The sequence below is a fragment of the Callorhinchus milii genome, unplaced genomic scaffold (genome assembly GCF_018977255.1).
Source record: "Callorhinchus milii isolate IMCB2004 unplaced genomic scaffold, IMCB_Cmil_1.0 Scaffold26, whole genome shotgun sequence".
In the NCBI taxonomy this organism is placed as follows: Eukaryota; Metazoa; Chordata; class Chondrichthyes; order Chimaeriformes; family Callorhinchidae; genus Callorhinchus; species Callorhinchus milii.
This window is the reverse complement of record NW_024704767.1, coordinates 4,390,290-4,417,998: the sequence shown is the minus strand read 5'-3', so window position 1 is coordinate 4,417,998 and position 27,709 is coordinate 4,390,290. Positions and strand designations below refer to the sequence as shown.

General features: G+C 38.9%; 2 protein-coding genes across 3 annotated transcripts in view; one reads left to right on the top strand and one right to left on the bottom strand.

Annotated features, from left to right (window-relative positions):
• Nucleotides 1-22,356, top strand: hdgfl3 (HDGF like 3). The gene is made up of 6 exons (XM_042344047.1): nucleotides 1-148; nucleotides 12,089-12,165; nucleotides 12,493-12,631; nucleotides 16,357-16,518; nucleotides 18,663-18,815; nucleotides 21,836-22,356. Exons 1-6 carry the CDS (start codon nucleotides 65-67, stop codon nucleotides 21,839-21,841), a joined length of 621 nt encoding a protein of 206 aa, XP_042199981.1. The 5' UTR covers nucleotides 1-64; the 3' UTR covers nucleotides 21,842-22,356.
• The window catches only part of LOC103187496 (transmembrane 6 superfamily member 1), a 19,629-nt gene continuing 13,869 nt past the window's right edge, over nucleotides 21,950-27,709 (bottom strand). Inside the window, exons 10-11 of one of the 2 annotated variants that reach the window (XM_007907021.2) lie at nucleotides 24,756-24,959; nucleotides 21,955-22,010 (exon numbers count right to left, since the gene is read on the bottom strand). In XM_007907021.2, the coding sequence (XP_007905212.1) occupies nucleotides 24,768-24,959 (192 nt within the window). In that variant the 3' untranslated portion in view covers nucleotides 21,955-22,010; nucleotides 24,756-24,767. Of the gene's footprint in view, nucleotides 22,011-24,755; nucleotides 24,960-27,709 lie in introns of both variants that reach the window. The other variant, XM_007907023.2, reaches the window with a different exon arrangement.

The following is a 27,709-nucleotide window of genomic DNA, read 5'->3' as shown; positions in this document are numbered from 1 at the left end:
CTCCCTCCTCCTTCCTTCCTTCCTTCCTTCCTACCCTTCCTTCCTCCTCCCAAAGTGGAAGAAGATGACTCGACCGAGGCCGAGAGAATACAAGGCTGGAGATCTAGTCTTTGCCAAGATGAAGGGCTACCCGCATTGGCCGGCGAGGGTGAGTAAGGAGGAAGGAGGTGGGAAGCGGGCACTGAGGTCCAGGAAGAGAGGGACTTGAAGTCATGAGGATGTAGCTTTGGTTTGGATGTGGGAGGGGGCGGGGGGGGGGGGGGGGGGGGGGTTGGGTGGGGGGGGAGATGGGGGTTTTTTTTAGGGGGGAAATAAAGGATCGGGACCCTTGGACTTATTTTTGTGTGGGGCTTCACCATCAGGTCCTTTCCTGCTCTCGCTCCAGATCGTGGGTTGACATTTTGTGTGTAACATTCATTCACATCACAAAATGTATCAACGTGAGAGCGATGGGGGGAGATGGGGTGGGGGTGGGGGGGGGGGGGGGGGATTGGATTGGGGGGGAGGGAGGGAGGGAGGGAGGGGGTGCAGATGGCAAGTGTGTTCGTTGCATCGGGACAGTCGGATGTGGGTTTGATCCGAAATGCGTTGAAAGACAAAACCACATCGACACATTATCTTATATTCGGATCTCAATGTATTCGGGAGCGTTTCATTCATTCTCTCTTCCCTCTTAAACTCCCCCCCCTCCCCCCCCCCTCCCCCCCACCATCACCTCCCCTGAAAAAAATAAACACAGCAAAACGTAAAAAGGTTAATTAAAACCATTTAGGATTAGAAAATCGGCTTTTCAACAGTCCATAAATCCGAGTTAATCCCAATAAAGGTGTCAGATAACTGCTGCAAATACTAATTGTGGGGGAAAAAAAAGCAACATAGAATACGTAGTGAGAATGAATTGATTTATTTGTAACTCGTTCCCACATGACGACTGCACAGTATTGTTATAGGAGGATCATTAGGATCATAAATAAAAAATGGCTAGTTGGTTAACACACAGCCATATGTCTTTTTTAGGTGGACAATTATTGAAGTGACCAATCAAGCAATAAATGCCAGCCTTTACCCAAATGTTATTACCAATAAATATTGGTGCTAGGCCCCAGGAAAATAAATCTGGCGATGAAACATCACAACACGTACTGTACTGCCGCCTCCATAAAGAACTACATAAATGATAGTATTTGGGAATCATAATCAGCAATAAGTGGTTTGTTTTTTAACTCATCTTCGTTCTGCTTTGACCGGTGGAAAACAGTGGGCACGCAATGATGATGATGATGATAATAATAATAATAATAATGCTTGTATTTGATACAGAGCCTTATCAGTCTTTGAGACGTCTCAAAGCGCTTCACAGAATATACTGTGAAGTGAATTGACTATATTTTGTGGGCAAAACGCGGCAGCCAATTGGACACAGCGGTGCCCCTCAAACGGTCGTGGATTGAGTGATGGATTTTTTTAATGTTTTATTTGAGATTAAGATATCTTCCTGCTCCTTAAATCAGTATCATGGTGTCTGGCATGTCTCATTTGGCGTTGGGAGTTGGGTGGGGGTGGGATGTTTTTCTTTGTGGGTTGGGGGGGGTAAAAGAATTAAGGAAGAAATTGGGGTCTGATTACCAAGCATGAGATAAGTCACTGTAAACCTCTGTTGCCTACAGTTAAGCTCATTTAAATCAAGAATCAAACCACTTAACTGGCTTCATTGTAATAATAATCCCTCCAAAAAAACAAAACAATAATAAATTGGTCACTTCAATCCATGACCGTTTGTGGGACATTGCTGTGCGCAATTGGCTGCCGCGTTTCGCCCACAAATATACAGTCAATTCACTTTACAGTATATTCTGTGAAGCGCTTTGGGAAGTCTAGAAGACATGAAAAGTGCTATATCAAAAGCAAGGATTTTTATTATTATTATTCATTCTGCACATACAATGAAGAAATGGAGTACGCAGGGAAGAGTTCAGGGGCAATATTCTAAATGAATTTTAACGCACAGTTCAACTCTATTGAAGAACTTCTGGAAATGCCAGGGATGAGTTGTACAGTATATAAATCGCAAGGTCAGTTTGGAAAGAAACCCATAAGGTGTTGTTTTGGAGAAAAATCCTGGAGTGCGTGGTAGAAATAGATTCGGAAGGATATGTTTGGAGGCTGCTTTCAAGTGCTTGGGACTTTACCCTGTGTGAGGGGTATTATATAAATGCAAATTGTTGTTGTTACCTCTGTCTTGCCTGTTGACAATTGCTCAGTTGATACTGTGTTGTCCGTTCTCTGGAACTCCAAAATATTTAAGTTGAGGCTGTGGGCTGCTGAGTTGGATGTTGAACTTTACTCACTGCAGTCAGGCTGGTGTGTTTGTGCCCATCTTTCAATTGCAAAATAATCATGGGGGAATCTCTCGAACTCTGGTTTGACAAATGCCACAGGGACTGACAATAAATTAATCCATAAATGAGATAAGCTTGACGAATAGCAACATGCAACATCTCCTGTGCTGATTTACTGTTCCCAATAGAATTCATTCAAAAAAACAGGGACTCCAAGATATTTTTATATTCTGAAAACCGCCATATTCACTTCCCTATTACACTATAATAATACTAATAATTCTTGCATTTGATATAGTGCCTTTCCTGTCAGGAGGATGTTTCAAAGCACTTAACAGGATTTAATATACAGTGTAGTGACTGTGTATCTTGTAGGCGATACACTGGAATGAATTTAGTATAGTTATCTACCCTGTTGTTGTATTGCCTATTTAGCATGCTGATACTGTAAACATTTCTGTTTTATTCAACATGCTAATATACATTAAGGTTTTCGCAAAGCTTTTGTGGTTGGTCCACATGATTGAGAGGCATGGGTGTGGAGTGGTGAATAAGTGGAAAAGACTATCCAGGGAGATGATGCAGCCAGATAGTGTCAGAAAATTCCAAAGGGAATTAGGCACTACAGTATTTGGCAAGGAACAGTTTAGAAGTATGAGTGATACAGTGTGTGTAATTTGTTATTCACTTTGGGACTGGTCAAATGAACTGCACTGGCCTTGTTCAGCCCTGTAAGTTTTTATGTTCATATCTGCTGTACCTTCTTTTCTGGGCAAAACCACACACTTTGAAAGATATTTTGTGCTTAAATTATTTTAACTGCATGTCACTTTGCATTATTTTAAGTGCTACATTTTCAAACAGTTGTAACCTGCATCTGGGATACTGCATGTGATAAACGATAGAAGGATGCCTGAAGTGACATATGCATCAATTTCAACATGTTTGTAGGTTTAAACAGAGGAAACGTACATATATCGCCTTCCAGTATAATGCTGCCTTGCTTCTATAAGCACTGGTGTCCTGTGGACCCACGTTAACCTGAGGCGAGTTAAAAACCCAGAAAACGGCCGGTTTCCTATTCATCGGGTTGCCGCTTATGCACGCTAAACACAGGAAGCACTTCCAATGTCACGGTGTGAAGAAGTGCTACCTGCACATGTCACAACATGCAGGACATGAAGTCGTCTGTGACCTGATCAGTCAGTTGTTTGCTATTTCGCTTAAAACGCACCCTCTGAGTAATTGAACCAGGCAATTGTGTTATAACGAATCTCCCTGTACAAATGTATATAATATATATGATATTTATTGTTGATGTAATAGCCATTCAATTCAGTGAAGTTTTATACCGAAATGTGTAAAATCATTTAAAATATTATAAAATATTATACCTTACAAAGCAATGTTAACTAATACAATGTTGAAATTAGTGTTTGACCAGCACTGTTTATCTTTTGTATATATTCTTCCACGAATTATTGTGTTATATAATGGACAGGAACATCTTGTATATATTAGCTATTCAGTTCAATTAACTGTATAAGATTAATGTGAGGATAACTACAATTAACTCGGTATTCGAATTTCATTTTCCAGCAATCGTTGTTAATTTGAAAGTAAATTTTTCTCACCTGTTATGGGTGAGAAATCTATATTTTTATATATTGATTATATCAATGTCTTCTTATTCTCCTCAACGCTTGTCATTTATTCAACATGCTGTGTGAAACAGAGGCCTTCAGAATGACCGTTGTTCTCCCTCCTGGTGCTAAGTTTGACTTTACAGTATTCCCCCGGAGGCGGTTTGATTTGTGTCAGTTCTGACCCAAACAGCTTGCCTTTCCGATTTGTTTTCATTCCTGCCGTGTCATTAAATTGCACTAAGTTCATATACAAAAAAATTGTTACACTAAAAGCAGAGAGCATCAACGTAGGGAGGGGAAATCATCACTTTTATTTCAAGTTGCTTCCCCTGAAATCAGAATGAAATGCACACCCCTTGGGACAAATTTGTTCAGAACTATTGTAAGGAATTGATCAATGCACTGACTTCATTCTGCTGACATAAATTGAGCTGGGGACCAAGTGTGATTTACACTTTCAAATGCAAGTCACAACTGATCAGAAAGGGCAAGCAGCCTAAAGTTAATACAGTCTACCACCATCTATCCTTCTGCCCATAATTGCTTTATTTGGTGGTTTTTAGTCCACAGTTGTGAAAAGGTTCACTGTTTTGGTTTTATCTGTGGGGACAAACGCCAATTAGCTTTGCTGCCATTATCTGCAATGGCAGCAAGTCAGTCTAGAAGCTGGTATTGGGCGCAAAATCAGCAACGAAGATTTTTTTTAGCAGCTAAATAGAGGGTTTGAGTCATAGCCAGGGGTGTTCAGAAGACTTGCAACCTCTCATCAAATGCATTATCTCCACTGAGTTTGAAACCGAAAGAAAAAATTACCTCTTTTCTAAGGTTAAAGGTTATCTGACTTTTCTCCCAGCTGTCACCTTGCCCTTTGGAAGGCGGGAGCAACTTTTCTTTAGAGGCGATTTGCATTGGCTCAGAACTTATTTGACAAGCTGATTTTGCACCCAATGAAAATGTAGAAGATGTCAGATTGACAGAACAGAATCGAACACACTGGTGAACCCCACAGAGAGACCAAGCCACGATTTTAGATACGTGAGAGGCAATGTAAGATTTAAATAGAGTTGGTGCCTGTGTGCTTTGAACTGGAGCCCACCTTTAACAATTCCTTAAGAAGCTGACTTGGACATGACTAAAATAACGATGTGTTTTTTTTCATGACTAACATAACAGCAATAGCAAAAACATTCTCAGGCCCCAGATATGTCAGATGTTCAGCAAGCAATAACGGAAGAGTTATTCAAAAGCAGGTTATTGAAAAGTAGCATCCACTAGTCCTAATTAATATTTTCAGGCAGTTTCAGAAAAGATGTACGTTGGTAAAAAATGGTCTAGTATGTGGATAAAAATTCTTAACGTTCTTGCAAGTTATCGTAGAAGGTGACATAGAAAATGTAAAGTTTATGCACATTCTTCACGCTGAAACCTGCTCCGTGATCATTTCAGTTCAGGTGTTTATGTTCGTGCATATTTAGAGGTTTTTGGTGGTACATGGTGACGAGCTGATTGTCAATTCAGAATAGATTCAATCAAAGACAATTCAACTAGTGGATGATGTGATAATTGCCCACCACAGTAGAAATTTATGCCCTTGCCCTATTTGCAGTTTGGTGCTATGTATGTTTCTTTGACTGTGAATGCAATTGCAATGTCAATACATGAGTATAGACATACTGTTGCAGTGCCATTTAAGACCACTGCCACCAGCACTGCCAGCCCAAAGGTGATATTGTAACAGGAGATTAGTGTTATGCTTGTCTTACAAAAGAGGGAAATTAGAATAACTAACATTGCTGTAAAGCATGGGGTACATGTAATTCCATATGAAATGACATTGTTGTCTAAGTTTTGATACTCGTGACTTACAATTGGTGAAATTCTTACAATATTTGTGCAAGTAATGCAACAAATCAAGTTTACAGTTATGGCAAATTAGCTCCCGATAACTCCCTGAAGAAGTGTTTGTATTTCTTTGAGATCATTTCCTACTGAATAATAATAATAAAATAATCTTTACATTTGGTATAGCACCTTTCATGTCAGGAGGATGTCTCAAAGCACTTCACAAGGATTTACTGTATAGTGCAGTGACTGTATTTGTAGGCGAGCAGAGGGTACCAAGAGGAAAAAATACACTTCACATTAATGTCACTGGATCTACTTTTCAATCTGTGCAGCGGTTCAGTTGTCATCTAAGATTTTAATCTAATTTATTATTTAACCCTGATAACGCTGGCAGAGTAAGGAATATTTTCAGTCTCTCTGTCTAGCGGGTCTAGCACTTAGTTTAGACACTATGAGCAAAAAATGCATTAACATGACCAGAAAAAGCTATTACTAATAGCTTCACATTTGTACCATTACATAGACTACTAAACGAAGCATGTTTAAAATTTTCCACACTTATCAATTATAAGGTTACTCTGTCAAGCTTGGTAAATTTACTGATGATCAGAGAAGCACATTTCCAGTGTTTGTAAATTAACATTGGCTTCTGTGATAATCTGATAGACTCCGTATAGTATAATGAAGGATGCAAATATTACTGGCATCAGATACAAGACAGAGAACAATCTTATGAGTCAAACATTTAGTGTCGTAGAAACTTTGCATGAAATGTTTTTTCTGTTTCCTTTCTGACTTAGATAACCAGTTTTGAGGATTAGAGGGTGTGTTTCATTCCTTGGAACATAGTCCTGTTCTGTGTTACAGTACAATATGGGGCAGAATTCGACAGTTTGCCCACTATTATAGGTCCAGGCAGTCGGCTGTGCCAGCAATCACTATTTGGTTCTCCAGGTTTTAACACTTGGAATTCAGATTCATAATTATTATATATTTAATGATGTAGTAGATGCTGAGGAATTATTAGAAGTCTGAAATTCAATGTTGACTGACTGTTAATAGTCATTAATAATTAAAGTTGTGTTGTAGTCCTTTTTGACATCTTTAGAATTCTATGGTTCAACTCTTTCCACTGGAACCAATTGAACTTGTGCAATGTGCTATGTACACTATTGGTTTTACAAACAAGCACAGACAGATTTTAAATATTCAAATCTTAAAACAACTGTAGTTGTACCAAACCGTTTTGCCTAAAATGACTTAAATGGAAACAGTATGAATGAGATGCTGGTAATCAGAAACAGGTGAAAAAATATTTAAAAATACGTCTGCCATCCTTTTCCCTTAATATAACCTCCTTAACATAAGGGAGCAATTTGGCCACAGTAGGAAATGTAAAAGTATTCTGTTGCCATATGCTGCATGTAATCAAATATCTGGAAATCCTAAATTTACATTTTCCATGGTGAAAAGCACATCAACTTGAAAAGCGAAACAAAAATATATACCAGCCACACTTATAATAGCTAAAACATAGTGTTGGTATTTTCACAGACATAGGCTTGGGAGAATGTTTTTCACACAAAGAGTTGTTGGGATGTGGAATGTCTCAACAAGTAAAGTGGTAGAAGCAGAGTCCATTGCGAGTTTCACTAGGGAAGTAGCCAGGCACACAAAAGGCAAAGGTTTGAAGGGTCTTGGGGATATAGTGGGCCAGTGGGATTGAATGGATAGCAATGTCCCACAAACAATTGTGGATTGAATGACCAATGTTTGAGGGGAGAGATTGTTAGGAAGTCCTGTAGCGTATTGGTTAGAGCACTCGCCTCACAAGCGAGAGGACCCGGGTTCGGTCCCTCGCAGGGTGAAACCTTAGGCAAGTTTTCTTACTCCACACGCCAGTAATAATAATACATCCTTATAATAATAATTACAATAATAATTATAATCCTTACACTTGATATAGTGCCTTTTGTGTCGGGAGGCCGTCTCAAAGGGCTTCACGGGATTTACTGTAAAGGATAGTGAGTGTGCATTTTGTAGGGTGGAAAAAAAAGTTTGTCATGGTGCTATTGGCTTTGTTCATTAGTTTGATTGTAAACCAGTGCTTTCTGATGGATATTCTCTTATTGATTATTGGATGAGATCAAAATAATTCAATGATATATTTTAAGGGTTTGCTGCACATTAAAACATCTCAAGGTTACAGCTTGCCTGATGCCATATGTCTACAGTGAACAATTTGTCTGCACCATCATTAACAATCCCCTTCAAAATTTCTATTCAGTGACCTCTAATGGCACAAAATATGTTTTCATCTCAGGCTCCCTCTATTCCTATATCCCCTAATATTGTCCTCAGGCACTTGGTATCTGGTTCTTTCTGAAGGAATTCCATCAGTGCAGCATCAATTGACCTTGTCGGGAGTGTTTCCATAAAGTTACTATTCCTCGGAGGAAAGAAGTTCACAATTTCCAGCTGTATGTGTAGTTCATGAATTTTAAACGTAAAGCCACTAGTTCTATTCTCATTGTCTAAGTCAGAAGAGCCTGCTCTACATCAATATCATCTCTGCCTTGTAAGAAATATCCTCAAGACAAACGTAATACTTGGTTTGCTTTGCAAGCAGTAGCTTTGTGTTGAATGTATCACTTCAGTGAATGATCAATGAGCACATATAAATCAATTCCCTTTTCTGCTTCTCCTAATCTACACTCCTTCATATTTACTATTCCTCATTCCATTATCCCTGTTTCTTGTTCCAGTAAAATATTACCTCTCATTCATGTATATTAAAATCCATCTGCCAGACCTTGGTCTGACTACTCAATCGCCCCAGATTTTCAGGCTAGTTATCATTTTGTATATTATTTATTCTCCCACATAGTTTGTCAGCAAATGTTATAATTTAAAAAAAATTCCCCCAAGTTCTTTCTGAACATTGTGAGTGGCGAAAAATCAAAGAATAGAAACTTTTAAACCTCACACAAATTGATGTCTCCCAGATGGAGCATTCCTGTCACCTTCTGCTTCCTATTACTAAGCTAGTTTTCGATCCAACAAGCTCATTTGCAATTAATTGCACAATCTCTGACCTTTAAAAGCCTCACATGTTGAACTATATCAAACACTGTCTGAAATTTCATGTAAATTATATCTTCTAGGTAGTTTCTACTAAATTGGTTTCCCAGTGGAAGAATTCCTAATTTGTAAGGCATGACCTATTTTTCTACATCTGTGTCCCCCCCCGCCATGTCATCTAAACATCTGTGCTCTTTATCAGCATCTGTAGAACCCCTTAAGATGGTAGACGGTCTGCAATTTTCATGCTGCTACCTTACTCCTTGTCCAGGATTTTAGCTTGTTTTCCAGGTTGCATTGCCAGAGCAACACTCAACAGTGATTGTTGACCTGCCGTTGTTTGAATGAAGCATTTAAACTGAGGGCCAATCTCCCTTTCTGATGGTTCAAGTGGACATTAAAAATGCCCCCTGGGCACTATGGTGCTTCAAAGAAGAGTGAGGAGACGTGATCAATATACCTTTTTTATCCAAATTTACACAAAACTCACATTAAGTTGTCATTCATTGTTGCTCATGAGACCTTGTGGCACTCAGTTGGCTATTGTATTTTCCTGCATAACCAATCTCTGCAGTTAAAAGCAACTCAATTTGTCGGACAGCTTGAGATGTTTCAGTGTGATAAAGCACTTTATTAAATGCAAGTACACTATCTTTATTTAAATAACAGAATGACAATTGCTATCTCCAGTCTTGGGGATAATGCCAGTGTGGACTGAGCTTTTTAAAATATTAACCAGAGCATCACCCATTGCCTCCTTGAACATCTGGCCCAGTTATCTTATAAGCATTCAAGACTTAAAACCTCATGTTCTACCAATGCCTAGTTGTGTAAAGATTCCTGAGCTAAAGAGAGTGAATCTCAAATCTGAACACAGTTGTCATTTGTGAAAATCTTTCTTATATTCTTTAACATTTCTTCCTAACTGATTTCTTGAAGGATCTAATTTGGTTGACAATGTACAGTATCAATAATGGTGATCGTGGAGAATTCTATAATCTGTTCCTCTTTTTTCAAAAAACAATGATGGCTAAGTGTCAAAGTGTTAAAGGATTCAAAGGATAATCTTGAGTAGGCACTGCACATGTCTGAAATACTTTAGCTCCTCTTTGAAATGTTCTGTTCAATACACTACTGTTTCCCATTTCTCTTCAACTATACAAACATACAGCTTTAATTGTAAGAATACAGATGTTTCGTGAATTGCTTTAGACTACTGATTGTGTGCATGAAAGAACTTGAAGGCACAAGTTATTCTCACCAATATAGGCTGTATTTATTAAAAAAATGTTGATTAGTAATGATCGCTGATATGAGCACTTCCATGACAATTAATTCCTTGTTGAAACACATACTACTACCATGATTCACATGATTCACAGGATGTGTCTCACATAGTGATGTCATGTCTTGTGTTTTGTTTTTATGGTTCCATTCACTTCTTAATCATTTCATAGGTTGCTTTTTCACAAAATGTAGGAAAGAACATTCCATGGTTGAATAAAAATATGTAGGTGGTTCCATGGATTAAACTCCTATTTTTGGCAAAAGTAGACCTCAATAACAAATAAAGTACGTCAATACATTACATCTTCTTTGGCATTTTCCCAGAGTTAGAGCACTAACTGAAATAGGCTCCATTGCCTATTTTTTAACTCAAGAAATCGAATGCATCTGGAAAATATATCATTAAGGTAAAAACAGCATCTACGTTTGTTACAGAATGACCAAAATATCACCTAGTCCTAGCCTCTAAGACTATTTTGTTATCAATTTAGTAAATTCAGTCTTAATGTAGAATCCCATTTCTTTTTTAAAGGCTGCGGTAAATTGGCTTGCAAATTAAGCCAGGGTTTATGAATATTCCACAATTCTGCATGATCTTCAGTTTTAAGATGGGAAGTTTTCACAGGTTGGATGGGTGGTTTTCGGTACTCTAGTTATTTCATATGTTCATTTTTATTTTTATTTTGGTAACCCCCTCCCCATCTTTTGATCACAAAACAAGTCAATTTGAAAAATATCATGAGGTGCTAGGTGCTGTGATGACATCTTGGCACAGGGGAAGCAGGAGATATAAATTTCAATGGTAAAACACAGCAGGGAAACGGAACACACATATATTAATGGCAAAACATTGTTGATGGGAGTGGAACCGTGATGATAGCTATTTTGTTTAGACCTACAACGAGGCTTAAAAATTGAATTGGAGGCAAGTCAAGAAATTCATTCACATTTGAATGGTTTCAAACAAAAGCAACTCAAAACCACATTAGCATCTGTTTGAAGTTTCCCTTGTAAAACAGAACCACCGGTCAACACTTACGTTGAGGAAGTAATGGACACAGACCTCCTTGCCCACCATAGTTCAGATGTAAAAGGACTAGGGATTGAAGCAAATATCAGACTGACCAAAAAAATGAATGCAACAAATAAAATAAATGTTCTGAAACGCTATTTCTTGCCTTCTCCCGACTCCCCTCCCCCTCTTCCCTCACCTTGATAAAAAAAATTGCAAACAAAGATAGCTATTTTGTTTGTTTTGGTCATAATTCTCACTGTAACCCCTGGAGCCACGTTAGCCTGGTGGGTAAAAGGCACCAGCAGTATTTGGATGATATGAACTTGATACTGCAGGACTCTGATTTTGGTATTAGCACTATCGCACTTATAGCACTGGTGTCCTCTGGACCCTTATTAATTGGAAGTACAGTACACTGTTCACATTTGGCATCACCTCGTATGCATTGAGCTCATGATCTTCTGTCCGCAGTGTGTTTGACAGTAGCTGCACATTGAATTTAGTGCTTGAAAATTAGCAGGCGAATAAAGGCTGATAGGTTCAATTGGATATATTTATGCGAGGGTTAGATCAGGCTGTATAATACATACACAAAATTACAAAAACATAAATGGAAAATACTGTAAATTCACAGCAGGTCATTCCATGCCTGAAAGAGGAATCTAAAAGTTTTGGCTGAAACAAATTTATGATCTTGGGTCTCCCTGCTTGATACATGCTTTGTCAAATTGTTCTAAGGCAACGGTGGGAAAAATATTAGAGTTTCTAATGCTGTTTATTAACCTGTACAATAATGAAACAGCGCACATCCTTAAAAGCTGCTACTTGTAGTAAATAACAAGCTTTGTGCACGTCTCTTATCATCTCTTCAACAGATCGATGAACTCCCAGAGGGAGCTGTGAAACCACCAGCAAATAAATATCCTATTTTCTTCTTTGGCACTCATGAGACGTAAGTAGACTATAAAATAAACGAAAAGTCAGGTTTGTTTGTATCTTTGCATGAAAGGAGCTCACTGCTCTGGATGTGGCTCTTGATTGGATCAATTTCTTATTTGATGGCCAGAGAGATTCTGTCTGACAAAATTATGTGCAAATATGGCACTATTAGTTGTTTAAGACTGTCCGAAGCAATTAGAATTCCAGTTGAGGTTTTAGATTTAGTATTCTGTTGAGAATTATGATATGTTTATTTTTATTTAAATTCTATTCGTTCTTTAATCAGAGGTTAAACATCCTTGAAGATTCTTAAAACCAACAGTTGAATGTTGTATTACAGTGCCTTTCTGGGACCAAAAGATCTTTTACCTTACAAAGAATATAAAGATAAATTTGGAAAGTCGAACAAGCGAAAAGGCTTCAATGAAGGTCTGTGGGAGATAGAAAACAATCCTGGTGTCAAGTTCATGGGATATCAGGTAACACCTACTTGGGCTTCCTCTGTATTCTGAAGATGTACAGCAATTTAGTATTAAAAGCTTTGTCATAAGAAGACTCAGAGAAATGTTTGTAATTCCTTGCCGATTTTTAAATGGTTCATAACATGAAAATGTTAATGTATACTGCTTTGAATATTTCTTTAGTGTGTGTCGTCCACACTTGTGTGCACTAATAATTTATATTTTATAATTTGTGTCTGTTTGGCTCAGCTGGATCAGAAAGGGGTGGGCTCAAGCTCCACACCAGAGCCTGAGTTCGTAATACACTCACTGGATGCAACACTGCTGTTGTAAGCATGAAATATTAGATCTGTTAGATCTGCGGGGTCCCATGAAAAAGAACAAAGAGTTTTTCTAGTATCTAGCCCACTATTCCTCCACACGTTCAAAAACAATACATCAAAAGTGAAAATTGTAGGATCTTACCGGGGGCAGGTTAGCTTCTATGTTTTCCTTACATATTTGAAGCTCATACATTTCAAAGTAACTTATTGTGGTTGAAGCACTTTGAGAAATGTTGGCATACAATGCAAGTATTGTTTAATCAGTATCATTCTCAACTGAGATAATCTTCAGAACTGCATTTTATATACAAAATATCAAAGCCCTAGTTAAACAAAACTGATGATAAATGTTGGAAAGTATGAATTGAAGATAGAATGCTATTCAACCATTTGTTGACTTAGTCAATGTATTTAATCTTCTACAGATGGGTAATCCCAGGTGAAATTGCCATATAAAAGCTAGCATTTTGTATGCATTTATTTCTCACTCTTCACCTATTAAATAGCCAGTCACTACATTTTACAGTAAATCCTATGAAGCACTTTGAGACGTCCTCACGGCGTGAAAGGCGCAGTATCAAATGCGAGGGCTATAACTATTACGGTTTCCCTGAGATGATGGGCTGGCGATGAGGCCTCTCTTCAAACCACTGCTCTTTTTGTTATGCTGCTCTGATTCAACCACGTGGTCAATCACAAATTTAGGCCAGCACAGAACTGGCAGAGTTTCATTCCCTGAAGGATATTAGTGAAACAGTTGGGTTTTTACAACCATCTGGCAACTGGATATTTTTCCTGGTGCTCGTTCAAATTACACAACTGCCATAGCAGAAATGAAACCCACAACCTAGTTCTATACCATTACTGCTTCCCTACACTGCCCCTTTACAGAGCTATTTTTTTGAATGGCATTACTACAGTGTGTTGGGATTGCTGTGATGCCAGAGCTCATCAGGCTTCATTGTGATGGAAGAGGATCCAGACTTCAGCATTGCAGACTGACAATGAGAGGTGGACAGTGCACCAAGCAATGCATTTATAGGAATGGAGTAAGCCACCTAGACCTGAGTGAGGATCAGTGTCTGAGCTGCCTATGGCTGTCGGGTGAAGCTATATATAATTGAAGTATCAGAGCTGATACTGATATCCAGGTTCACACTGATTTACCCTTAACCATGAAGATCATAGTGAACTTTTACGGCAGTGGTTCTTTCCATGTTCCAATGGGAGATACTTTGTGAGTCAGTCAGTATCCTGACTTGCCAGTGCCATGAAGAACTAATGCTTTATGCCAAAAGCGGAGTTTTCTAAATGTTCAGCAATTATGCTGGGTTTCTGAGTTTCTGTGTTTATGTGGGAGTGTGTGTGGGGGGTGGGGAGGGGGGTGTCTGTGTGGGGATAATTAACTGCAGGCTTCACTCCTTCGAATTCCCTCCCAGAATCTGTTGATGTGTTATAATCATAAGGGATCCTATTCGCTACATGTGAATTTGGTGTGCAAACATCAATATGTATGCCAAGCATCCTGGGGAAACAAGATGCTTTAATCTGCTGACTGTATCTCCATTCCAGATGCATGTTAAAAAGGGAAGCGGGTCAGGCTTGATGCTTTGATGACCCACTTGATGCATCCTGGCAAAAGATAACCATAAGAATTCTCAGGTTTTTGATCTTTTAACCTTTTCAACAGTTAGCTTTTTGTCTTCTACTTTTGGATGCTCAATTTGCCTCTGAAAGAACCTGTTTATTCTGTAACATTTCATCTTTTCCATTGCTGAATATGTCTATGGATCGTTTTGCTGTTATACATTTTTTGATGTCCTTTTTAATAAGTGAATTAGTTCTCCTAAGCTGATATTTTTATTCAGGTTTAGCACTGCTATTTTCATCCTTTAACTTTTTTTAGTTTTCAGGGTATTTTTAATCTTGCTCGGCTACTGTGGTTCTTGTTCTGCTGGTTTTTTTTCTCTCCAATATACAGGAGGCAATTTTTACCCCTATCCTTTCTCACTTCTCATTTAATCTTACCCACAGCTCTTTCCGTAGTGTCAGAGTTTGTTCTGCTAAGTCTCAACATGTTTGTTGTTACATTTGACCACAATTTTATTGCAATGTCATATTCAGGAGGATATCCATGTGATCCTCACTTGGTTACCGTGCAACAATTTTTAGTGTGTTACTGGATGCTAAATATAATTTGCCTTTGTACCCTGCTTCACACATGTTAAGAAGCGATCACTAAATACATATTTGAAATTGCCTGCCATTCTGTTTGTCCTTTTAATCCCTAATGTGTTCATCTTATCACTGATATAGTAATCACGAATTGTTATCATTTAAAACAACTTTCTTCCTCTGTTACTTGCTTGAGCAGCTCACTATCTAACTGCTCACCTTGAGCTTGTGGTCAAGAAGTGTTGCTGATGATTAATGGCCCTTGTCATTACAAATTTCCAGTGAAATTATTTTTTTTGCCATTTCCGTTATGCTATTGTTTTACCACTTTTCAGTGGATGTTATATCATGCCTGGTCGCTTCTCAGTTTATTTGCCAGCTATAACTTTGAGAAACATTCTAAAGTCTGAATTATTCTGTTTGTATCCAATAATTATGCTAATAATTTCAATATTTGTATTAGCTGTAATGTACCTGAACTTCAATAGTTTGTTACAACTTGTATCTGATTCATAGAGACATACAGTATATGTACTCAAGGAGTAAGACTTCATTAAACACTGAATTCAGGTCCTCACAATATTCTCTCCATCCAGATTCACCTCAGGATAAAATTGTCAGGCAATATTGGGTTTGTTTATGTTAGTTTTCTATCTGGTCAGAAGTGCAAGCTTTTTTTAAACCCATTCTCCGGTTATGGGTGACACTGGCATTTATTACCATTCTGCGTTGTCCATAGATGATGGAGACTTTCTTTGTAAGATGGTATAATCCTTTAGGCGGTGACGCTCCCATGATGGTATTAGATAGAGTTCCAGGGACAATGAAGAAACATCAAATGTACATTTTGCTCACTGTCTTTGTGAGTTTGGGATTGGAAAAATCAATTTCCGCCAACCCAAATTTTTGCTTCTGGTCATTTTACAAACGAGCTTATAATAGCACACAGTGAGGAAAACTCGGTTTAGGCCTGATTAAATCAAACTGACCAGATTGTGACCTAATTAGAAGTGTCAAAATTGCTATGGACGTTTAGCTGGTGAAATTCCTTTTGCAACCAAGTGTGATGTTGTGCCACGTGTGGCTATAATGGGATTTCCGTATAATAACTGCAGGTCATGAAAGTCACTGAACTAGGTGGAATATCATGCCCTTAGTTTCTAGGAATGTGTGTTGATTTTGAACAGTTCAGTTCTGCACTTAGGTATTATCATAAACACATACAATGTTATGTGTTTATTTCAGGCAATACAGCAACAGAGTTCTTCAGAAACAGAAGGAGAAGGAGGGAATACAGCTGATGCCAGCAGTGAAGGTGAAGGGGGCGAAATCATAGATGAGGAAGGAAAAGGTAAAAGAAAAGGTGAAAAAACAGGATCCAAACGAAAAAAACCTGCTTCTTCTAAGGTAAAGGAGTAGAACATTTTCATTTGCTGTAAATATACAGGTGTACACGTGTGAATACATTGACATTCGCCCACAAAACACGGTTACTCTACTTTAAAGTACTGTATATCCTGTGAAGCGCTTTGAGATGTCTTCCCGATGTGAAAGGTGCTGCATCGAATGTAAGGTTTATTATTATTATTTTGTCCTTTGTTAAATGCATTACATTGAAAGTGCAATTTTGCAAGAAATAATTGCTTTGAAATCCCCGAGTACGACTTAACAAGAGTTCACTTATAGCGCGACTGGGGTGTGGACACCGAAATTTACATTCCTGTAGTCAAATAAAACTGGAGTTAACCCTGCGTAGCTCCTCGGTTGAGATCTTAACCAGCGAATATTGTCATTGAGCTGGGCATGTCATTTGAGCAACCAGGTCAAACTACATTGCTAATATCAGGTTGACATTCAGCCACCCAAATTGGCCTGAACGCCAGTCAGATAGCATAACAGCAGCCCAGGAGTTGAGCAACCAAGTTATCTCCTTGGTGGTTGTTGAGGGGATACAAAAGTGTAACTATACATGCAGTGTTTATAAAATGTGTCGGGAAATATCTATTTTTGCATCGTCTCTTCATTTCTTTCTAAGAGCTCCTCAACTCGGACCTTGGAATATATCATGTGTATCAAGGTTTTGAAACATTCTAACAACTTCCAATAGGGCGAAGGAAAACTTGGTCGTTGGAAGAATTCATCAGTGTTGTAATGAGAGGAGTGTGAAATATTGGTCACTGCACAATGCAACACAGCAGGTAGTGCTAAATCATCAGTCAGCTGGAGAACCATTTTCCATATAGCAGCATATTTTGTGCTGAACTGTGATGGTGAATATTCATCAAAGTATGCGACTCGGTAACCTAGAGAACAGCCAATAAAACTCATTTTGCTTGGAAATGATATATGCTCTTTTCCATCATGGCCACAGCAGTGTGTAATGATGATCCCAAAGAAGCGTTAAGCCTGGAACAATTAAAACGCCAAATGTCTTTAAAGAGAAATCAAAAAGGATTATTATTATTATCAAGGAATTGCCAGTAGCCTTCTTGAAAGGTTATCCCGGTCGGATCATGTCAATTACATCATTGGAGGATGCATTGATATTCTGTTAGTTATCAGTTAAAATGATACAAATAAGGTAGCTAAGTGTTATTCTTTCTGAATGATAAAATGGGCCATCTTTCACGTGGAACTCTCAGACACCCCCTTGAATATGACGATGGATTTCCATGTGTGTCAGGCACCGTGCTGACCAAAATAAAATCACAGGCTGTCCTTCTGTATGTTATTTGAGCTGGGATTTAATGCTGATTCCCTTCCCTTTTTTATGCTTAAAGAAGGCAAGAGAGCAAAATAATGAATTGGTCACTTGTTTCATGGCTGTTTGTGGGAACATTGCTGTGCACAATTGTGCTGCTGCATTTGCCTAAATATACACATTCACTTCATTTCACAGTAAATCCTGTGAAACACTTTGAGACAGCCTTCTGACATGATAAGGCGCAATACCAAATGCAAGGATTATTTATTATTATCATTATTATTATTATGTTTTATATTATTATTATTTCCCATGGTTTAATATGGCCCACTGAGAAGGCTGGACTCCATAGAAAATATTGAGTCTTGGACTCGAGTCTGTTAATGGAGATTGTCTTACTGTGACGCACTAATTCCCATTCTTTTTTTGTATGGAGTAATTGGAATAAGTTGCTCGTACCAGCTCTTATGCACAGCTGACAGTGGGTAGTTAACACACCATGAACAACAAGCACAAAGTTATAGGAAAGCAGAAGAGCTGGTACGAGCAACTTATCAAATCCTGTTTACTCTTGTCATTTGAGTTGTGCATGTGTAAATAGATACTGTAATAAGATTCTTCTGGTAAATTATCTTGCCTTGAATAGTGAATTAAGGATGGATGAATACTGAAGAATTGCACAAAAGAACCTCCAAAGATTAACTGTCTATATGTACATAGTCTGTTGAAAGAGTGGACTTGTTGGACCAAATGTGCTTTCCTTATTCAATATTGTTGGAATGTTCTTGACAGTGCCAAAGTACGGAGGATGAGTTTGTTTAAATCGCCTGCTTGGTGTGATTTTCAGAAATCTGCAAAGCAGTCACGGAAATCCTCCGATCAGGAAGGTGAAGAAGGTGACAAAGATGCCAAGGAGGAGGAAAATAAGAGCGGTTCAGAAGCAGGGGAGGCAGTTTGTGATACAAAAAACGCTGCTGAACATCAGAAAATGAATGAAGCGGTAAGAGAGTTTAACGTTACTCTCGGCGTAGGTTGCTGCTCATTACTGCAAACTATATTGTACATAATTAATTTCGGAAGTTGTTGGAAGTCATAACTTAGAATAAATACGTAGCTCCCCCAACAGTGAGATCCACAATGCAGTGATTCCTAATGAGGACATTGAGCCACAAGTATTGTACATCATGCTGACCCACGGGAACTACCCGATGGGAAGCAGAGTCAGCGATGCGGAGCATGATAGTACTAACTTGCATTTATGTAATGTCTTTTCATTTAAAAAGGAAACTTCTCAAACCACTTTACAAAATATAACCGATTCAAAATAAATAATAAGTAAAAAATAGTCCTTGGATTTGATATAGCGCATCGTCGAGACGTCTCAAAGTGTTTCACAGAATATATTGTGAAGTGGATTGTCTGTATATTTTCTATTTTTAATGAAGGCTAATGTGGTTGTATAAGTATAAACATGGCGACTAATCTGCACCAGCAATGTCCCATGAACGTTAAGATGAATTGTTTTGAATTTGGGAGTAGATGTGGATTAGGAGGGGAAAAAAGATAAGGGTGTTGTAGTCTTAAGAGGATAGGTCGTCCCACTGATTTTTTTGTCCTACAGTTGTTACTCCTGGATGATCCACTTACCCAAAAATGCAGACAACAAACAAATGAGGAAAAATCTTGCATTCAGCAAATGGAGTGGAAGTTAAGGCGCGCTAGTCCATGAGTGTTCATCAGATTATTTAAATGTATTTGAAGAACACTTTTATGTCTGGGCCGACAAATCAAGTGTAGGCAAAGCATCCTCAGAGGCAGTGCTATTAATAGGTTCAAATCTGACATAACAAATGTTACTGATCTGTTATCAGCTCCTCCAATGCTTCAATAAAACTGCCCCCTGGCTCCCCAGCCTGGTATGATGTGGAGATCATGCACTGTTAGAAGACAGATTAATGCACAGTTTTAATAAACACAAGTCCCCACAGTGCTGCTGCTGCAATAGTTAAACTCGGGTTTATTTCCACGGGTGTCAATCAATCCACACAGAGCACTGATCCCAACAGCAGAAAATGTACACGCCTGGAACTGTACTGCTTTACACGCAGTTTACAGCAGCAGTGCCACATTTCTGTACAGCTGAAATTCTAAGCCACCCATTCTGGTGGTGGCAGACTTTTCTTTTGTTAACATTGGTGAATCTCAAAGCTCCAGATTCAAATCGCCGTGGTCTAGCTGTCGGTTTAAACTCAAATCCATTGTTTAATAAAAATACCTTGATACTCCTTATTTTGATTTCCCGCTCTCCATTGAATGGGGGGCGGTGGGGGGGGGGCGGGGGGGAAGAAAAGAAAAGTGCACGGAATTTTTTTTAAGTGTTGTTTGTTAAAGTGCAATTGCCTCTTTAAAAGATGTTGATCGGTTTGCGTGGACAATGGGGGAGCGAGTCCAGTGTGATTCACATTGTTTATGCTGTGCGGGTGGAAATTGTAATAATCAGGGCTCCAGCATGAATCTCACTGCTTGAGTTCCCATTTGTACTTTTTGGTACTGAATTTCCCGATCTCTCTAATGTTCTTCCACCCCTCTCTGCTTGTCCCTTCCTCTCGGCAAACTCAGGCTTGCTATGCCTCCTCTCACCATCTCCACCACCATCAGTGGCTGAGCTTTCAGATCCGACACCCTTTACCTCTGGAACACCCTCCCTTTGCTCCATCTCTATCTGTCTTTAAGTCCTACTGCTTAAAGCCTATCCCTTGAACTATGCTGGTGATCACCAATGGTTCCCCATCTCTCCCCTGCTCAGTATCCCATCCCATCCTAGCACAGCACTCAGATGTTATCCTACTTGAAGGCCACCATATAAATGTATAATTATATAAATGCAAGTCATCACTGTTGCTTTTGTTGAATTGCTGCCAAAATGCATGATGATTTGCCATCGACTGTTCAGCATGAAGACAGCTTAAATCTCCTTTGGATGGGAATTTCACATGACAATGAGTATTAAAGCACTCTATGTACTCACAAAACGCTTCAGTAAAGCAAAAGCTTAATTTTACATAAATAATAAATATTTTACTTAAATAGCAAGTAATCTACTGAAGGCTTGAACAAGAATTTTTAATTCAGTTCTAGAGATCAAGCAAAACACAGTCATGAAAACAAAATCATTTGACTGTTCTCCATTTTGGTAATTGAAGAAGCATTTTTAAAAACCTTAAGACATTGATAGCATTAGAGGCAACATCTTGATTCCTTTGGGAGATTTTTTAAAGGTTAAATAAAGCTAGAAACATCTTCAGTTGAAACAAAGATGATATTTATTGTTTCTGGAGAGATTAAGGCAGTTGTTTAGACTGAATTCAATGCACCCAGTCAGTCTGAATGGAATTTTAAGAATGGAAATAAAAGGCCATTTATTTTAAATGTTTACTAATGAGCTTTAGTTGATGTTTTTTTTCCCCCCAGAATTGAGAACTGCGAGATAGTTTGTGGAACCCAGATGACTATCGTTAGAAGTCATCGGGCATATATTTTATTTGGCATATATTGGGGTTTTATTTGGGGTGGTTCAGAACAGGATTCCCTAATAACCCCTTCAGAGTCATACATAGAGAATAATCTGTGTGCTGCTAACCAGAAACTCATCGAGCTGACCAAAGGAATTCCACAATCTACTCCCGAACACAACAGACCAAGGTTTCCCATGCCTCAACAGGAGCAGTTCAAGTTACTGTCAGGATTGTCTTTGTGTGTCTCTGGAGTCATTACTAACATACCCCATTAAGAAAACACCACAATTTAGAAATTATTAAGTGTTATAAAGCACTCTACTTTTTTTCATTCTATCAGAATGATACTGTCGAGAGCTGTTCGCCTCCTACTTCACTACACTTTATAGTAAAATCCTGTGAAACGCTTCGAGATGTCCTGCTGACATGAAAGTTGCCATGTTAAATTGAAAGCTTATTATTGCTGTTATTAATGTAGAATAATTGTCTTAATTCTTCATTTCAGACCTAATAATCGGAACACTGGCCTCTAGACCACTGAGGAAGCAGCTCCTATGGCTGTCAAGTATTCTTGGATTTTACATACATACAATCATTGCTTCTGCCATTGTCGACATCAGATTTGCGGTTTGTGCAGGCTTTTCTTCGTCATGCTATCAATTATAGTTTTACACACATGGCTGCCAATAAAACAAGAAAATGCCTTTTATTTTACATTCTACCCTTCTGGAACTGTGTGAAGAACATTTCATACATACTTTACAAAAGCATTCTTATACTAGGTTTGCTCTTCTGTTATCGGGGGTGGGGGGGGGGGAAAGGATACAATATTTATTTTTTTGATGCTTGCTTTAAATGTGAAAAATAAACTTTTTTCTTCTTGTAATCAGCTCAAGTTTTATTCCTACGTGTGCCATCCGTTTTACAGGATTTTTTAAAGCATTTTATTTAGTACCTTTTACAAAAATGTCTTGTTCTACTCCTGTTCAGAAATGACTTGTAGAATAAATTTATGGAATGCACGAATATTGGCGTTATTTATTTTGCAGCCGGCTGAATGTTTGTGGAGGACACGAGATTACCGAAGCACCAGGCTAGTTGGCCCTATAGCGAGGAGTAATGGGTTACTACTAAAGCTGTAACTTCACTCACTGAGCACTTGGTAGCTATTCTGTTGCAAAGCCAATAACCTCCAGATTAAAATATTTAAATCTTCTTCTTGTCATTTCTATTGCCAAAAAAAAAGCCCCCCCACCCCGACACAAAACATCACCGGTAAAGCGCAAGGGAATGAGCCTTAACAGAGATGACTTGTTACTGTGTTGCGGAGAATCACTTATATTTTTTTTGCAACCTCAATTGGTTGCGTGAAGGTGACAGGTGCGTGAAGAACTCCAGCCGTGTTTAAAATGTGTTGGCTGTATGTTGACTTGAACAGATGCGATGTGAAATAGAAGTATTATACCAATAACATTAAATGCAAGCAGAGACCATTAACTATATTGAGTAGCCTTTCACATGCCCTAGTATTTAGCTAAAAATGCCAGTAAAGTCTTTGAGACGTATCGAAGACTTGATAAGGCGCTGTATCAAATGCAAGGATTATTATTATCATTATTTGGCCAACAAGCCTTTGCAGGTGCTCGCTCTCCGTTGGAGCTAACCAATTCCCTGCTTGCTCCCCCGTCTATTTCAGATTGTTCCACTTCTAATCTTCAATTTCCCTTTCAAATGTGGTTCTGGTCTCAGCCTCAACAGCCACTCATTGCCTGGTTCTAAAACCCTCCCCCAGAAGGTACCAGTATCCAGGGTCGGGTCTGTGGATGCTTATACTATTAAGATTGGAGAAAATCAGCAAAATAAAATTGTTACTGCTGTCAGGTAAAAATCACTCAGCTATAGTTACAATATCCTTAACATTGGCAGAAAGCTTTCCTGGGAGCAGTCTTTGAGAAGTTGCTGAGTTTGGCCACCTGAGGGAGCTGAATATCAGCAGAGAATGGCAGTTTTATGTTTGCTCTGAGTCACAGTGCCATAATTAGGGCTCACCAAGTGAATCTGTGTTGGCACATCAACTGGATTTATACGGTTGCTTCAACAGCACAGCTCTGGGCTTAGAAACCCTTGGGGTGGGGGGTGGGGTGGAGTACAATTATGCAGGTGAAATACATCAGGTAAATGGGATGAAACCATGACTCCCATTGAGCCTTTACGGTGTTTATACATCCCCGATTTCCAGAGACAGTCCCCACATGAGATATTGTGTCTGATCAAATTTGCCCTGTCTTGTGTACAGCAACAAACTGAGCAAGAACAATAAAACTCTCCAACAGAGACACTCATCAGAGAAATACAGCCATTAATCCAACAAACTTCTCCGGTACTGCTAGCATTCGGAATTGTGTTGAGTTCATTTTTTTTATATATGTATCCCTAGATTTGGTTTACAAAATATGGTCACCCTGCTTTATACCGCTCTGTGATACTTGTGTTTCAGATCCAACTCTCAGCATAAATCAGCAATTTACCTGAATGTCTGGCTGTTAGGTGAGAATGTCAGATTACCCCAATGTCATTGATGCCATTTTTTAATATATATATAGATTTAATATGAGATGGTATTAAAGTTAATTTGGTCACTTTTTTATGAAGAGTTGAATGTTGATCATGTCACGATAATTTCTTCATCCACAAAACACACAGTCACTCCATTTTCTAGTATATCCTATAATATAATGCTTTGGGACATTCTCCTGATGTGAAATCCCTATTACAAACATAATGATTATTATTATAACACCAGTGTTTTATATTTCAAGCATTTCAGTTTAGTGAGGTCGTTTCTTTTCCTCCCTCTGTCTCTAACCCATTTCTGCACCATTGAGGTTTTCATAGAGAAACCTGTAGCACCACTGAATTCTGATTAAAGGGAACACACTTAGCTATATATAAACACATTGCATATATATATATATATGCTCAGCAAGTGTATGTTCATATAACTAATGGCTATATTGCAATACAGAACAGAAAACTAACATTAAGAAATCAATCTAACTGCATAACTTACACTATATAAAAACAAACTACTCTGGTTTAATACTGTACCTCTGCCCACTCAAATAAATTTTTTTTGTAAACATCCATTTGAGCACTGGATCTATGGCTATTATTAGAGGCAAGCCCATAACATACTATATAGACAGCAAATTAAGGAAGTTGGTGCTTTGCACTTATATTGTAATTTGACCGCGCAATCTTTTCAACAATAGTAAAACATTGAAACACAGTGTTCAAACCAAACTAGAAAATGAGTTTCATTAACACGGAGCAAAGCACTGCAGAGCTTGCCTAAACAATTCACTCCCAAGTCATGTGGCAGCATAATAAGCAAACAAATTATGCAAGCTTGACAAAACATTTACCATCTTTAGACTTTACTTTGTCTTCGGGTCCTCTTGTACCTTCATAAAGAACTCGGGCTTGTTGACACATCTGTAGGCTAACAACTGTGGCATCAAGCCATAAAGTACATTTATTATTAGAAAGAACAGCTGGGCTTCCTCTAGTACTCTGTACGCATAAGGGGTTCTGGAATGAAGGGATGCTCCAATATGGGAAAACTGTGCCTGTTATTAGGACAGGAGGGGTAAGAGAAAAANGCAATTATAACAATAATATAATAATATGTTACATACTCTGACCTCCTCTGAAACCAATGAATTTGGTCACTCAATCTACAACTGTTGGAACATCGTTGTGCGCAATTGGCTGCCACGTTTCGCCCACAAAATATATGGTCACTCAACTTTACAGTATATTCTGTGAACCACTTTGAGATGTCTCGAAAACGTGATAAGGCTCTATATCAAATGCAAGGATTATTAATATTACTATAATCCTTGTACTTGATATAGTACCTTATCACATCAATGATTGATGCCCAAATGCTTCACAGAAATTACTCTAAAGTTTAGTGGCTGTATTTACAGGCCAATTTGCAGACAACAACAGCCAGGAAGTGAATGATTGGTTATATCTGGAGGACTGATGATCAAAGTCATGACCCGCTCGGCCTTCCCTCAGCTCCGTAACATCGCCTGACTCCGCCACTACTTCACCCCTCAGGCCGCTAAAACTCTTGTTCATATCTTCATCATCTCCAGGCTCGACTATGAAAATGCCCTGCTTGTTGGCCTTCCCAACTCCTCCCTCCACGGGCTGCAGATAATCCAGAACTCTGCAGCCCGTGTCCTCTCCCGCACCAAACTCCGTGACCCCATCTCCCCCATTCTTGCCCGACTCCATTGGTTCCCTATCCTTCAGAGGATCCAGTTCAAGATCCTGGTCCTCAACTACAAAGCCCTCCATGGCCTCGCCCCACTCTACCTCTGCAACCTCCTATTCCCCTACCAACCCATCCGCTCTCTCCACTCAGCCGGCTCTGGCCTGCTCCATGTTCCCTGACCCACTTGCCCCATCATTGGCGTGAGAGCCTTCAGCCACTCTGCCCCCAACCTCTGGAATTCCATCCCCCAATTACTCTGCCTCGCCCCCTCCTTAGCCTCCTTCAAGTCCCGCCTCAAAACCCTCCTCTTCAACCATTCCATTGGTCACCCCCCGTCCCCTCCCCTCCCTTCTCCCTCCCTGACACCAGCTCAGGTCTGAACTGCTGAACACTGTCCAGCTCCTTGGGACGTCTACCCGACTGTGAAAGAGGTTGTACAAATGTAATCTTGTTGTTGTTGATGGCCATTTGAATGTTTTTATTAAAGAGAAAAAAAATTCTAAATCAAAAACAAGTTCACTTAAAAGTTAGCCAAAGTTAATGGAGATGCTAAGGGAAGTGGTTACCCGGATTTGCACCTTCAGAAACATTGCACTTCAAAAAGACAAGGTCTGCACAACTATTTTTATTGTAGATAGCTGACATTTAAGATAGGGTGTTTGGGTATGTCATTGTTTTTTGCCTGCTTCATCAAAAATAAGATCTACAGTGAAATAAATCTCTTGAGATCCATTAATTCTGTTGGGATGTACAACTCCAACTTCAGCTTACATTTTTCTTCCTGAAGTTTAGTTTACCTAAATCCACGATGGTATCCCAACCTTGATCTCACTTTTCCCAGTCTCAATGTCTCCTTTCTTTCATCCCCCGCTCTTCAAAAAAAAGCTCATCATTTTCTTCCAACCTTCATTCCATTTATAGGCCTTAGGATTTGAATTCCTGATCTACATTCTTTCCCTGTTTATTCAGGTATGCTTAGGTTTTGGAAATACAGAATGGACAAGGGGTAAGTGGGGTCACCCTGGAAATTCAAGGCATTGTTAGGTGTTTAATTAATCGATGAAACTTTAAGGTGTAGACAGCCCTTTAATCCTGTGTGGTTTAGGGCTGTGAGACACTCTGAGACTACCCAGGGTGGAGGGCGCAATATAGGTGCATGTTGCAGTTGTTGTTGTAGGGCTGTCCTAACTGGAAAGTGTTGGAGATAACCAGGAAAACAATCTGTGTGTTGCTAGTTAGCTGTATGGAGGAACTGTTAGGCAGAATTGTGGAAGCATATTTTATAAATAGGTCAAAACTAATCCAGGGTAGCACAGACCCATTAACCTCACAGAAATAATTTTAAACAATGGAATCTATTTTAAGAGGCGGGTTGGAGTACTTGTATAGGATGGATTTTAAAAATGAAGGTTAAGCCTTCTAAACCTGTCAGACTTCAGTGTTACAAATAAAGTAAATTGAGGCAATCTGTATGATGTAAAACACAATCCCAATAAACTCATCCTATCCTTTGCATTTGTGTACATTATCACCCATCCGATTTCCCTGCCTATACTATACCACTCTATTCCCTTCTCTTTCTGATCTTTAGATACCAAACAGAAAAGTCTTAATCCTCAATATGGATCACTGCACTTTAATCTATATATTTAAGCAATAAAGATTTGTTTTTGCAGTCAACGGAAACCAAGATAAAATCTTCAGCAAATGCACTGCTATTGGACAGTGGCCAAGTCCACTATCCACACAGTTAGCCTCCCAATATTTGAACTAGGCTTTGTGAGCTGGAGCTTACATTTTAAAAGAGTGCATTATTTCTGTTGCAATAATTGGCAAATGTATCCACATAGAAATATGCTTCCCAGACTGTAATTTAAGTATCATAGTATTTGCATGATGACAATGATCTAACTGGATATACTGCATTATTTAATCATGCAGCTCTGGTATCAGAAAGCAGCATGATAAATTGTGGCAGTCGAATCTGCTGGGGAAAAAAACACCATGAAGTGTCCTTGTGAACCACTGTAGTTATATTGGGGTAATACACAATAAAGAACACTTCAGCAATCTAACAGACAAACAGCACTA